At 36.9% G+C, this 13,267-nt stretch overlaps 1 protein-coding gene across 1 annotated transcript in view; it reads right to left on the minus strand.

Annotated features, from left to right (window-relative positions):
* SCN1B (sodium voltage-gated channel beta subunit 1) overlaps positions 1-13,267 on the minus strand; it is an 863,611-nt gene that overhangs the window by 283,042 nt on the left and 567,302 nt on the right. Inside the window, exon 2 of the mRNA XM_044080512.1 lies at positions 13,016-13,182. Coding sequence (XP_043936447.1) covers positions 13,016-13,182 — 167 coding nt within the window. The remainder of the gene's footprint in view (positions 1-13,015; positions 13,183-13,267) is intronic.

Genomic DNA, 13,267 nt, shown 5'->3' on the forward strand with positions numbered 1-13,267 from the left:
TGGACATCAGGTGGTATTGGCCCTCCAGATTTAGGATTATATTCCTGAACCTCAATAGTTAAGACAATAGTTTCTTGGTTAAATAATTATAATGGCAAATGGGAAGATATTCAGGGAGGTATTTCATGGAAATCCAATAATTTTACAAAACCACATCATACTAAAATAGCCACTAACAAATGTCATTGATTATTAAATTATTATTAAATATTTATAGAAAACAAAAACAAACCAGTTAACTATTATTATATTAATATGATAATAACCTCCTTTAAAATGCCATTTTCAGGAACCCTGAATATAAAGCATGGATTTTCTTTGTATTTCCAATTACCTATGCTCAAAATAGTATTAATGCATTTAGTTTAGCAACAATGACTACATTTAAAGACAAAACCTGTTATACTGGTATCAATTACTAGACCATGGGAAGTTACAAAATATTGACCATGTCATTAACAATTTTGAGTTAAGCAAAGACATGTGTTTAGAAATTCAAAATTTACACAGTTAGTTGAACATACGATTAATCTAATGCAACCAACAGTTAGAAATTCTTTCCCCACATTCATTGCTTTATTCACTATTCTAATGCACCAGAATATAATTGGAAATGGACTTCTATCTAAAATATATAAGTTACTTAAGGAAACAACAGTATGCCACAGAGAAAGCTATTGGGATTATTTTAGACTTGTTAATAATAACTCCCCAAATTAAGCTGTTAAAAAACTAATACCTGAATCTTCAAAACAAATTACTTCATCACTAAGATGGAAGCTATTCTCTTGGAAGTTCATATACAGAACCTTTATCACACCACATAGGGTTGAATTGATGTATAATAAAGATGTAGGATGCTGAAAATGCAAATTAAATGTTATAGCTGATTGACCGCATATGTTTTACAATTGTATAAAACTTACAGCATATGGGGATGATATGAATTCTCTCTCTCTTAAAGTCTATTTTAACAATAAATTTAGATGACCAAATCTCTTATTTTATTTAATACACCTATTCCCATTTTTGTCATGAAAATAAAATACCCTCTTTTATGGAGTATCTTAACTTTAGCAAGAAGAGTCATCAACAAGAACTGGAAGAATCAGATGACTCCTACTATGAAGGAATTTGTACACTTGGCAACTGAAGTCTGTCATCTTGAACTTATCACGATCAAGACAAGAACATATTCATCTCCTATACACATCCTCTTCATATAATATATGGTTGAAATTCAAATAACTGCTGGATAAACAGACTTTAATAATTAACTAACAGCTACTCTTATTGCATTTCTTTTTTCTGTTTAAAAAGATTTGCTTTATAGTAGACATCACTGTAAAGAGTTATTTTAGTTGTTGTTTATTATTGTTCTTTTACATATGTATATTTGTTTTATAATATTTCTGTTATCATATATTAATGCTTTGTTGTTAACATTTTCAAAAAAAACAACTGAGAAAAAATAGAAAGTGGTCACCCTTCATAGGAAGGACACTAACATCTGAACAAAATAGTATTGAATTCTTCTCCCAGGCACAGGACTGTACAAGGTCAGACAGCTGTGTCCCAGCATTACAACAGGAGTATGTCTAGGAGTCTCTCCAAAAGCCTTACAGACCTCAACATTTATTTCCATAGTATGTTCCCAGCCTATTGCTTTGACAAAGAGTGGACCAAGTTCTACCATTTCTGGTATTCCAAATAATAATACCACTTTGTATTACTCATAAGGATCATTGCTGCAGGAATTCCTAAAATGATTGGCTGTTACATATAGTTGGGCATCTATCTTTGTGACTGCTGTGTTTAAGCAGGCTGATTCAGATATCCCTGGGGTATTTGGCTGCAGTCTGACACTACAGCCATTAAAGCAAGTCTAGTTTTTTTTTTTTTTGCTTTCAGAAGTCCGTGATTAACTTGATTTGCTTTTCTTTGTGAATTTATATGTCACATCTCAGGCTTTAATCTTTGACCTGGTTATTGCTTGCTTTTTATTTTGCTCTTCTTATTCAGCTATTTTTTTATGGTTTTATACTGCACTGATGCTATCCCAAGAGAAATGAGTAATCTTTCAAGTGTAAGATTCATTTTAAAGATTTCACTCTGTGATATTCTTTCTTTCTTTCTTTTTGTTTATGAATGAATCATAATACTATATCTGGGAACAGCATACTTCTTGTAATAAGACCAGTTTAGTTATGAAACCTATAAATATATAAGACTTTTGCAGCATAAGGACATTTTTGCAGCATAAGGAAACAGTTAATCTTATTCTGGTTGCTTTTTCATTTTCTAGTAATAAAGAGGGAAATAAAAGTAAGCATTTATGTAATGCAGATATTTTTCAATAAGGAATGAACTACAGGGAATTTCCATTTAAAATAATTTATAACAATTAGTTCAATGAAGCTTTCATAGAGGTGTGCAGGGCAGGTATCAGTGGCCAACAGAAGCAGACCTGATTTCAGTGGTGGCTGGTGACTTCAAATCAAAGGGGGGCTGCAGGAGACAGCTGAATGGGTGGGGTCAATGGGAATGGGTGTGACCAAGTAGAAAAGGGAGGAGCTATGCTCAAAACCACAAAAACTTTAATTAAATACGCTGCTCTGGGTGCCAAACCATCATTATGAGAGTCCAATCAAGACAAAATGAAGTGTAGAAGAAAAAAAAAGTATTTCAGTCCATTGGCTGCATGACAGCTTACTTAATATCTAGATGGAAACAAAAAGGATGTGAGGCATGAAAAAATAAGTTACTTTTTAAATACATTACTGGAATGCCAGTCAAAATCAAGTATAAGAAAAACAAGCAGCACTTAACTCAAATCACTTCTCTTTGCACTCCAGTTCTAATTATAATTTATATTCAGCTTTATTAAAGTACCAAGTAACGTGCTGAAAGTAGCAATCTCTGTGATACCCCCACTTGTAAAAATGTTTCTTATCCAGAAAAGACCTGCTGCCTGACAACAACTATCTACTTGTTTCATGGGGAAAACATGATCAAAGTAAAAAATAAAAAGCAAACAAGAAACAAGCTCAACATATATTGCTTAAAGGATTACTGCACAGGATATGGACCACACATGATAGATTGGCATTCTGTTTAGTTTGCAGGTAAAGCCTGTAATGAGCTTAACATAATGTAATCCTGTCCTTTATTACAAATACTGTCATATGCATTTCAATACCCAAGGCTTATACGTTATCTAGTTATGTAAGTATTCTCTGCATGGCAACAACAGAAAGGCTTTCAATGTTGGCAATACTGCTTATTAAAACTTACTTGCATCTTACAATATCAGACAAGCTTACCTGATGGTCATTAAAGCACTGCTACATAAACACAGAGCAAAAGGCACTTTCTGAATAATAATTAGCATAAATCAACATTAGAAAAATATGACAGAAACCAGAACATTCTGCAAAATCAATGACATATGAAAAGCCACTGTAGTACTTGTGTTTACCTTGGATGGGGGGGGGTAGTCTGCACATTTACACTGCATAACTGCTCCTTGCCTTGCTTGGACACATCCAGAGTCACTACATGGGGGAGAACAGGTTTGTCACAATTTGAAATGTCTCTGGCTGACTGTGATGGCCCTGACACATTTGTCATACCTCTCAACCTCAGAGCAAGAAATCTGGACAAAGCCATACATAGAAGTGGGACAAAGGCCCAAAAATAAGGACAATTTTTAAATATTGCTCTTATAAACTTAGAAAGATAATAGAATAGTAGGTCTTGCATTTTCTGAAATGTACGAAATCTGAAACTCAAATGTCTTTCATTATTTTCTAACTTCAGTCTTTAATGATTTGCCACTAATTTGCCAAAAAACACAATTTTATGAAAAATGGACCAAAAATGTGATGCAAAAATATAAAATAGCCACACAATACAGCTGGTAACCTGTCAAAGAAGGGGCACTTTTTAATATTAGTACTGCTAACTTGAGCATCTGACAAAATAAAATAATCTACATGCATTTCTGAAATAAAAGTAATCTATAACTGATTATTACAGTTATTTATTAATTGAAACCCTCCATGTTTTCTCCCAAAATTGCCATTTTGCAGAGGGATTATTAGTGGAAGAGCAACATTTTGAGCCATAATCGAGGACAGTTGAGAGGTTTGGATATGCCTAATTCTATAAAGCAATTTTATTTGCACTTACCTCTCAACCTGTTAATGCAGGAAATCTGGACAAGGCCAAATATATTGGGGGAACACACAAACGCTACTAAAAATTGCTCTAGTATAAACTTAAGAAAGTTGATAGAATAACAGGTCTTGCTTTAGCATGCATTTTTCTGAAGGTTATGATGTAAAACTCAATGCCTGTCATTTAGTGACTTCAATCCTAAATGATTTGCCAGAAAACCACACATTTTATGAGGAACAAACCAAAAAAAGAAGCAAATATCTATTCATTCTGCAAAAATATGGACAGCTGAGAGGTATAGTTCAGCCGGGGCTGTCTGAGTTTGCTGCCCTTTCCTTCTCAAAATCATGGTCGATTGGAGCCTCCCCCCTGCAACCATTCCACTGTCCCATTCCTTGGTTATTTTGCTCCATTTACCATAAACACTGTAATGTGCATACTGCTTTACTCCTGCAATGATTTGGATTTCATTTGAAAGTTTTATTTTGCATTTTACAGCACAAACCCAAATAGATATCTGCTAAACAAAGCAATGCAGTATCACAATGAAAACAGACTTAGCATTAAAACTTCTCTGCCCTTGAAACTCACATGCATTGAAACAGCACTGAAACCCACATTCAAAGAAAATACATTTTGCCAGTGGCAGATAAAGAATAACTTTGGGCTGTTTTCAAATCATAGGCCCCTTTTGGGCTGTTTTCAAATCATAGGCCCCTTGAACACGAAACATATACATGCTCTTTGATACATCTTCCCGATTGTATTAAATTGTATTCCTTGTATAATACAGTACAGTTGTTAGATGGCATTTGAAATTTATTGTTTTGAACATTTTTCCAGTAAACAATGAAACAAAATGCATGCACCAATGACAAAACTACCCAATTCAGAACATTTCATCATAAAAGTCTACTCAACCTTCTACAGTCCACCAGTATCAGTAAATATGCACAATCTCTGAAGTAGTAAAAGTCATCTAAATAATTCTGCATTAAAGAAATCTGTAATAATGAAGTGGTTGCTGCTAGCAAACAACTTTATATGTTATTGTTTATTCATCTACAAATAAAGTGCCTCTTGCTCTTGAGGAATAAATTGCCTATGTTGCATACATTAAAAACAAATGATAAGCTAGTAATATCACAATAGGGACTGTATGGCAAACTGATAACAGGTTCATACTTACTACTCTAGGTATCTTCACCAAAAAGGACTGCAGTATCCACCCCCTTTACAACACAGTACAGTATCAGCAATGCATCTATCTATTGTGGGAGTAGAACCCACAGCCTTCTGCATCAAAAGCAAGTACATTGCCTGTTGTGCTATTAACAATGCAAGCAGACTCAGAATAAGCAGCACTAAACTTTTGTTCCCCTGCAGCTCTCAGCGCCTTGTAAAATCTACTCGACACGCAGTTGTATCTCTGAACTTTGCAGCTCAAGAAATCTGGAAAAAGCTGAAATTTATTGAGGGGGGGGGGCAAAAGTCCAAAAACCAGGGAAACATTTTAAACATTGTTTGTATAATGTTGGAAAGTTGCTAGAATAAAATTCTGCATTGCCACCATACATTTCACTGCCACGTCTTTAACCCAGGGGACCCTGTGCAAAACAGTCAGAGAAACATACCGCTATGCCAAATCAGCTGTTTTGTGAAAGAGAGGAAGACAAACTTAAATGGCTACCATTTAGTGAATTCAGTTCTCCCCATAGCTGTCAACCTCTTGGCACAAAACACCTGAACAAAGCCAATAATGGGGGAATACAGCCCCCAAACATATTCACTGAATTCAGTTCTCACCATAGCTCTCAACCTCTTAGCAAAAAACATGTGGACAAAGCCAGTAATGGGGGGGGGGGGAATACAGCCCCTAAACATTCAGTGAATTCAGTTCTCACCATAGATAGTTCTCAACCTTAGCACAAAATACCTGGACGAAGCCAATAATGGGAGAATACAGTCCCAAAAATAGGGACAAATTTCAAATATCCATGTTATAAACCTAGACAATGCTAAAATAAACGGTTTTGTGTTACCATGTACTTTCTGAAGAATATGAAGTCTGAAATTCAAATGCCTGTTATTTTTAAACATTTAACCAGGAAACTAGTCTGACTTGGACAGCAGAGCAGGGAGAAACTCGAGACACATCTTTGTAAGATGGGAGGACATGAAGACTCCACACAGAAGGCACTCCAGCCAAGAATCAAACCAGAAAACCTGTAGCTGTCAGGTAGCAATGCTACCAGTGCACCACTGCACTACAGACTTTGCAAGGAAAATATAGATACAGAAACCACAGATTTTATGAGGAACAGAACAAATATGAGGCAAAAATCTGCAATTTTTTTTTAGAAATGGTGGTGGATAGGGAATTCAGGTCCTTGCCACCTGCATCCAAGGTACAGGGTTCAAACCTGAGTATCTCTACCCACCACCATTTGTTCCCTCTTGCCACCAGTATATAGCAACTGGGGCATTACACATACACCCTCCAGCAGTATAATCCATGCCACAAAGCCTTCACCTACCTGCTAAAAATGTGTTCAGCAGTATAATCCACATTTCCACACTTACCCGTTTCACAAACGAAGCCCACAATCCAGCCAGCGACCATTTCTACACCTACCCGAAGCCTTTGTCCAGCAGTATAATCCACATACTCATGAACGAAGCCCACACAGCAGTGAAATCCCCACCTACCTGAAGCCTTTGTCCAGCAGTATAATCCACATACTCACGAACGAAGCCCGCGCAGCAGTGAAATCCCCGTGAGAGCTCACCTCTCAGTTCTCATTGGTTCTGCCTGCAGCTGAAGCAGTCCAGAGCTCCTCTGTTCTGTGCGGTGGTCACCGCACAGATTCCTGGGTATCTCACAGCACAGATTGCTGGGTATCTCTTTGTATCTGGACTGCTGATAAAGGCAGTCTGAGTTCCCCAATGTGTCCGCACATGCGCAGAGGAGTCGGGACTTTTTTTTTTTGTTTGTTTTCTTGTTTCACAGATTTTTCTTTTGATTTTTCTAGGTGGGAGGGCTGCAGTCCGGCAGTCCTATAGCACAAGCCACCCCTGTCTGATTTACTGCTTGGCCCACATTCAGTTTATTTTGTCATTCTCTGGACTACATTGCCACAACCGCCTCAACAGGAGATAGTGGGAATGGATCCAATATTGAGGTAGACTTCATGTTTTGTCATTAATGATTGTAAAACGTCAACCAATGCTAGAATATTTTAGAGTACAGAAAACAAATCTCCAGCTTTGCATGTTTGTACCTAACATATTGTGCAAAACAAGAGGCTATTTCTATTTTTGGGTTTGTAAGTTTCATGTAATTTACAGATTCATATCTTGTTATTAGACAGCCTGGTGCCTGATGATGGGTGAAATTGGTCTGCTTTTATTCGCACCAGTCATGCTATTCTGTTAATATCTATTAATTTTGTTATTTTGCTAAAGAAGTATTAAAACTTTGGATATTTATTGTTCATGGAGTGCTGGTTTTATTGTGGTGGAGTTATTTATATATATATCCATATATACATATATGTGTGTGTGTGTGTGTGTGTGTGTATATATATATTTATATATATATAATATATATATATATATATATATATATATATATATATATATATATATATATATATATACACACACATATATATATATATATATATATATATATATATAATATATATATATATGGGTCCCCTACTATTTACCGAAACGCCGATTCGCCGACAAAGAAATCACCGACACCAAACGACCGACAATGCAGTTGACCGACACGCTGGAATCCCGACAGCCGGAAGACCGACAAGGGGAATGTGTAAGCGCGACCTGGTAAGTATGCGATAGTGAGGGATTTAGGAGTAGGGAGCGGACAGGTAAGTGTGCAATAGTGAGGGATGTAGGGTTAGGGTGTGTGATAGGTGAGTGTGTGGTAGTGTCGGAGCTTGGAGTTAGGGGTGGGTAAGTGAGTTAGGGTTAGGGTGCAGGTAGGGAGAGTGTGCGGTAGTGTCGGAGGTTGGGGTTAGGGGTGGGTAAGTGAGTTAGGGTTAGGGTGCAGGTAGGGAGAGTGTGCGGTAGTGTCGGAGCTTGGGGTTAGGGGTGGGTAAGTGAGTTAGGGTTAGGGTGCAGGTAGGGAGAGTGTGCGGTGGTGTCGGAGCTTGGGGTTAGGGGTGGGTAAGTGAGTTAGGGTTAGGGTGCAGGTAGGGAGAGTGTGCGGTAGTGTCGGACCTTAGGGTTAGGGTTTGGGTTAGGGCTAGTGGATATGTCCTGTAGTGTACTGTGTTGTTTACGTGTAGTGTGTCGGTGTTATGGTGTTCGGTGTTTTGCGTTGTCGGTACTTTTTGTTGTCGGTCGTTTGGTGTCGGTGATTTCTTTGTCGGAATTGGCGTTTCGTAAATAGTAGGGGACCCATATATATATATATATATATATATATATATATATATATATATATATATATATATATATATATATACATATATATATATATATATATATATATATATATATATATATATATATATATATATATACATTTGTACATGAACTATCCCTTAATATGGTGTACATGAAGTCAGTCTGCTCTTACAAGTCATTTCACAAGAACTGTGATCAATGCTGGCAGTTTATACTACTTCTGAAATGTTCCTGGAGCATTTATCTAGAGAAATGATCTGTAGCAGAACAGTGCTATAACTTTACACTTAATTCTGATATATTGCTGATGTCATGATCCATGGTAGCATAGTGCTATATATCTCTCTGTTTAAACCTGCCTTACCTTTTGAGTTATTGGTATGTACTCTGAAAAAACTCAAATAGAACAAAAACTGCTTGAAGCCACTTTATTAATAAGCGCTGACCAAGCATTGACTCACCTGATTTGCATAAAATCACTTTATACATGGATTCCTGAGCTCACTTTTAATAGTGTGTGCTCTCTTCAATATGACACATTAGCCCCCCTTTTTTTGAATTGAGCCCATTTAATACATTACTGAGGAAATGGTATTTAAATGTCCACAGATGAAGTCTGTAGGTAAGGGGTCTTGTGAAGTAAGGGAACACAATCAGTTCTATTAATGAATATGGTCAGAACCACTGTCATTAATATTATTAGCCACTCAAACACTGAGGTGGTTTTCTTACCCTCTGCATTCTCTTAGGCCTAACATTGGTTCTGGGCTTACTATTAGAAGTGACTCACTATTCTACATGACAGTCTCCTATTGGTTAGTGTCAGGGAAAGGTCAGTACTGGAAGCTGCCTCGTGTTCCTCATTTGGTACATCAACATAGTAACAGTCCCGACCTGTTTGAGATGCCAGTTTCCATGTCTATTTGTCTGGGTCTCACTTCATCAGGCCTCTTTTTTTTTTTAAATCCCTGAATCATTTCCTTGAATGCATTAGATTGGATCTGTGCTATGCGTAATAATTTATGGAATCCACTTTGGACCATGCATAATGCTATGCAGAAGACATGCTGAATCATCCTTAGTGAATGATCTATAAAGTGCTTGTTTTTTAATGCTAGAATTTTGTTTTCATTTTTTTTCAAGTATTGCTTCTTTCAAGGGTCCCTCTAAGATTTAGATTTATCAGTGTTACTCTAGTCCTGCTACGTGTATTCAAGATGAGTTCTACACTTGTTTGTCCTGTATCATTACCGAAAGAGTAATCTTTTATCCTTATTTTCCGATGCAGTATTAAACAGTTCTTCACGATCACCTTGAAAGGTTTGTACAAATCTTGCAGTTAAGCCATTTGTTGCTTGGAAGCTTTGTATGCACATGGATTGAACTATTTATTTTGTTTAATACCACAATTTTTATGTAGACAAGTTGCCAAGGTTGTTACAGCTGGGTTGGCCAGTTTTAATCACAAAACATAGAACTTAAAACAGTTCTAGGTTGCTCTTAGTAACTCATGTTATCAAATTTGCATTAACAATAATGTTTTAAAAGTGTTCCTCAGTCATGGTATTCAAATATTCCGTGACCCCTTGTATAATATCTGAAATGTCAGGTATCCGAGCACTAGACAGCCTATCAATATTGCTGTGACAGTTGTTATCTTTGCACTGTATTTGATCATTTAGGCTGAGAATATTATGCCCCATGTCTAAACTCTTGCAGCTGTCATAGAAGGCAGCACTTTATGCTCACCAAGCAATGTTAATAAAGGTTTGTTTTCAGTTGCCATCTTAAATTTTTTACTCCAGTAGAATTGATGTGAAAATTAATGCAAGCGCTTCCTTCTCAGTTTAACAATTTCTATCAGTAGGAAAAACGTCCTTTATATATGTAATTATTACTTCATCTGTAAATGCATAGCATGCCATGTTGAATCCAAACAACTAATGCATAAGCTGGAAGCATCTTAACCAAGTGATGAGGTAGATTCTGGGCATGGTGTTTAAGCACTTTATCACACTGCTCAAATTTTATTTACATATTCTGAAAATCTCTTGCTCAAGTCATTTTTATTGGCGCAACGTATTATCTTTCAACTACTTACATAGCGGTGCTAACACTGCACATTGGTTAGGCATGAAGTTTTCATAATATCTAATGAAGCCAAGAAACACGTGCAAGTCCTTTTGATTTGAGTGTGTGTGTGTGTGTGTGTGTGTGTGTGTGTGTGTGTGTGTGTGTGTGTGTGTGTGTGTGTGTGTGTGTGTCTTGGGAGAGACCAATTCTCTGAGGGGGGTCATAAACCTTTCATGTTTTGAAAATGCTCCAGCTATTCAGTCAGTAAGATTTTTCTAAGGTTAGATGCAGGGCTAGAGTTAGAGGCAGAGGCAGGGGTGTTAGAGTGAAGTTTAGAATGTATGTAATAAGGTATACAATGGGGCAAACCCTATTACCAATCTCTGCCCCAACCCTAAACTTGCACCTTACCATTGGGCGTTTTGGTGTCTATGTTTTGAGCAGCTGCTTTTTTACCTGTAACCATACCTTACTGAGGTACTCATTTTCCAGCTTTCCCGTGACCAGAAAATCATACAAACGTAACCACATTCACATATTTGAATATTCTCTGAAAAACAGTACTGCAAGTCTTAACAGAGAATGGTAAGTAATCTCTAATACACACAAAACCCCTCTGCATGTATAAATCATCATATACTTTTCAGAATCATCAAGTCATACTTTTTAATATGCTGTTTTCATTAACACAATTACATCACAGCTTTCATCTTTTCCACTTGAGGTATGTCACAGTGCTTACAGCCTGCTTAACAAGCACCACAATTACATAAGGCATTCTTTTTTATAAGAGAAGCAGAACTGCTCATTTGCAGTTTTTCACTGGACATGTCTTTCACACACTTAATCCAATCTTTTTTTTACTGCAAATGGTAATGGCCTACTTTTACAAAATTTTTGACAGTGATTCACTCAAAGGGCAGATTTATTACCAAACAGTTTTTCAAGTTCCCGAGATTCATTAACAGCAATAACTTTCCATGGTAACGGTCAGTTGTCCACGAACACGAGTCATCATCTTTGCATCAGGGAGTGGGTGCAGGTGAGCACTCCCTATTTAAGGGAAGTGCTGCTGTTCGTGCCAGCAGAATTTGTCAGCTCCCTCCCAGCTCTCCATGCAGGGTCAGGTGCAGGGTCAGGTGCATACCTCTTAACTGTACAGATTTTTGGATCATATTTTTGGTCTGTTTTTCATAAAGTTGTGGTTTTCTGTCAAATTAGTGTCAAAATCATTAAAGATTGAAGTTAGAAAATAATGACAAACATTTGAGTTTCAGACTTCATACCCTTCAGAAAATTCATGCTAATGTAAAATCTATTCTAAGTTTGTAAGAGCAATATTTAAAACGTCCCTATTTTTGGGCCTTCATCCCACTTTTATTTATAGCTTTGTCCAGATTTCTTGCTCTAAGAGGTTGAGAGGTATGGTCAGGTGGCAGCTTATGGCTTCGCCTCCCTTGTGTTCTCCCCTGTTCTTATTTAGCAGCCTTGGCTCTTCTCTAGTTGGACCCAGATTTGACTGGAGGACACATCAAGAGGTATGTGGTTTGCAAGTATGAGTTAAATGGGTTTGCCACCAGGTACATGGTAGCCAGGAATAAGTACCCGATTTTTTGGGAAGTGGCAGCTGGAACATGTGGGTGTACGCCAACTGGCTTTTGGCAATAGTTTGATGGTATTTGCTGATATGTTGCACATGAATTACTTATGGCATCACTATAGGTTGTCCTTGACTGTTATATAATAGGAGGTCGCAAAACCAATCTGGTGTGTTTTATGACTCAGCTCAGTGGACAACTTCTGTTAATCTGTGCTCATTAGAAACTTACATGATGTTTTCATTTAAATCAATTATAACCTGTTTCAGGTATGCATCTCCCTAAATAAAACATAATACTATAACAATTCCTGTTTTGTACATGTTTTAATATGATAAACATCAGCATTTTAACACTGTGGTCAGAGAGGTCACAATGCTGATGACATATAGACCTCAGTAGATGTTTGTCAGCCTCTGCAGGGAATGCTGTTTTTTACATAACACCTAATTCACTACATAGCCAATCGAGCAGGGAATGCTGTTTTTTACATAACACCTAATTCACTACATAGCCAATGGAAGAAGCATTCAAGGCCTTGGTAAATAGCTACTTTAAGCTACTAAGAGTTCTGTTTGGGAAACTAGCTTTTTAGATATAATTAGTAGCATGTAGAGAAACTCTTAAAATGCCATCTTGCAACTTCACTATTACTGACAGCTAAAAACTTAAGAGAATGCATACTGCAACAGGCATTGAGAATATAACAATATATGTAAGCTTCTTACCTGTACAAATTCGTCAGTGCCTTTCTGTTTGAAGTACCATTCTGCATATGCTGTGGCTATTGTCTCTCCTCTCTTTTTACATGAAATACAAAGAAGCTTGAACGTTTGTTGATAAACTGCTTCAGAGAGAGAGTCCACTTCCACACAGGCAGCCCAGGAACAAGACACTAAAATAAGGGAAAACAGTAATACTATAAAATTCAGAAAAAAATATTTTATCTGCCTTACTGCAAACAAAAACTTTTTAAAAAG

This window comes from Protopterus annectens, chromosome 8.part0 (genome assembly GCF_019279795.1).
Source record: "Protopterus annectens isolate FY-2018-M chromosome 8.part0, PAN1.0, whole genome shotgun sequence".
Taxonomy (NCBI): Eukaryota; Metazoa; Chordata; order Ceratodontiformes; family Protopteridae; genus Protopterus; species Protopterus annectens.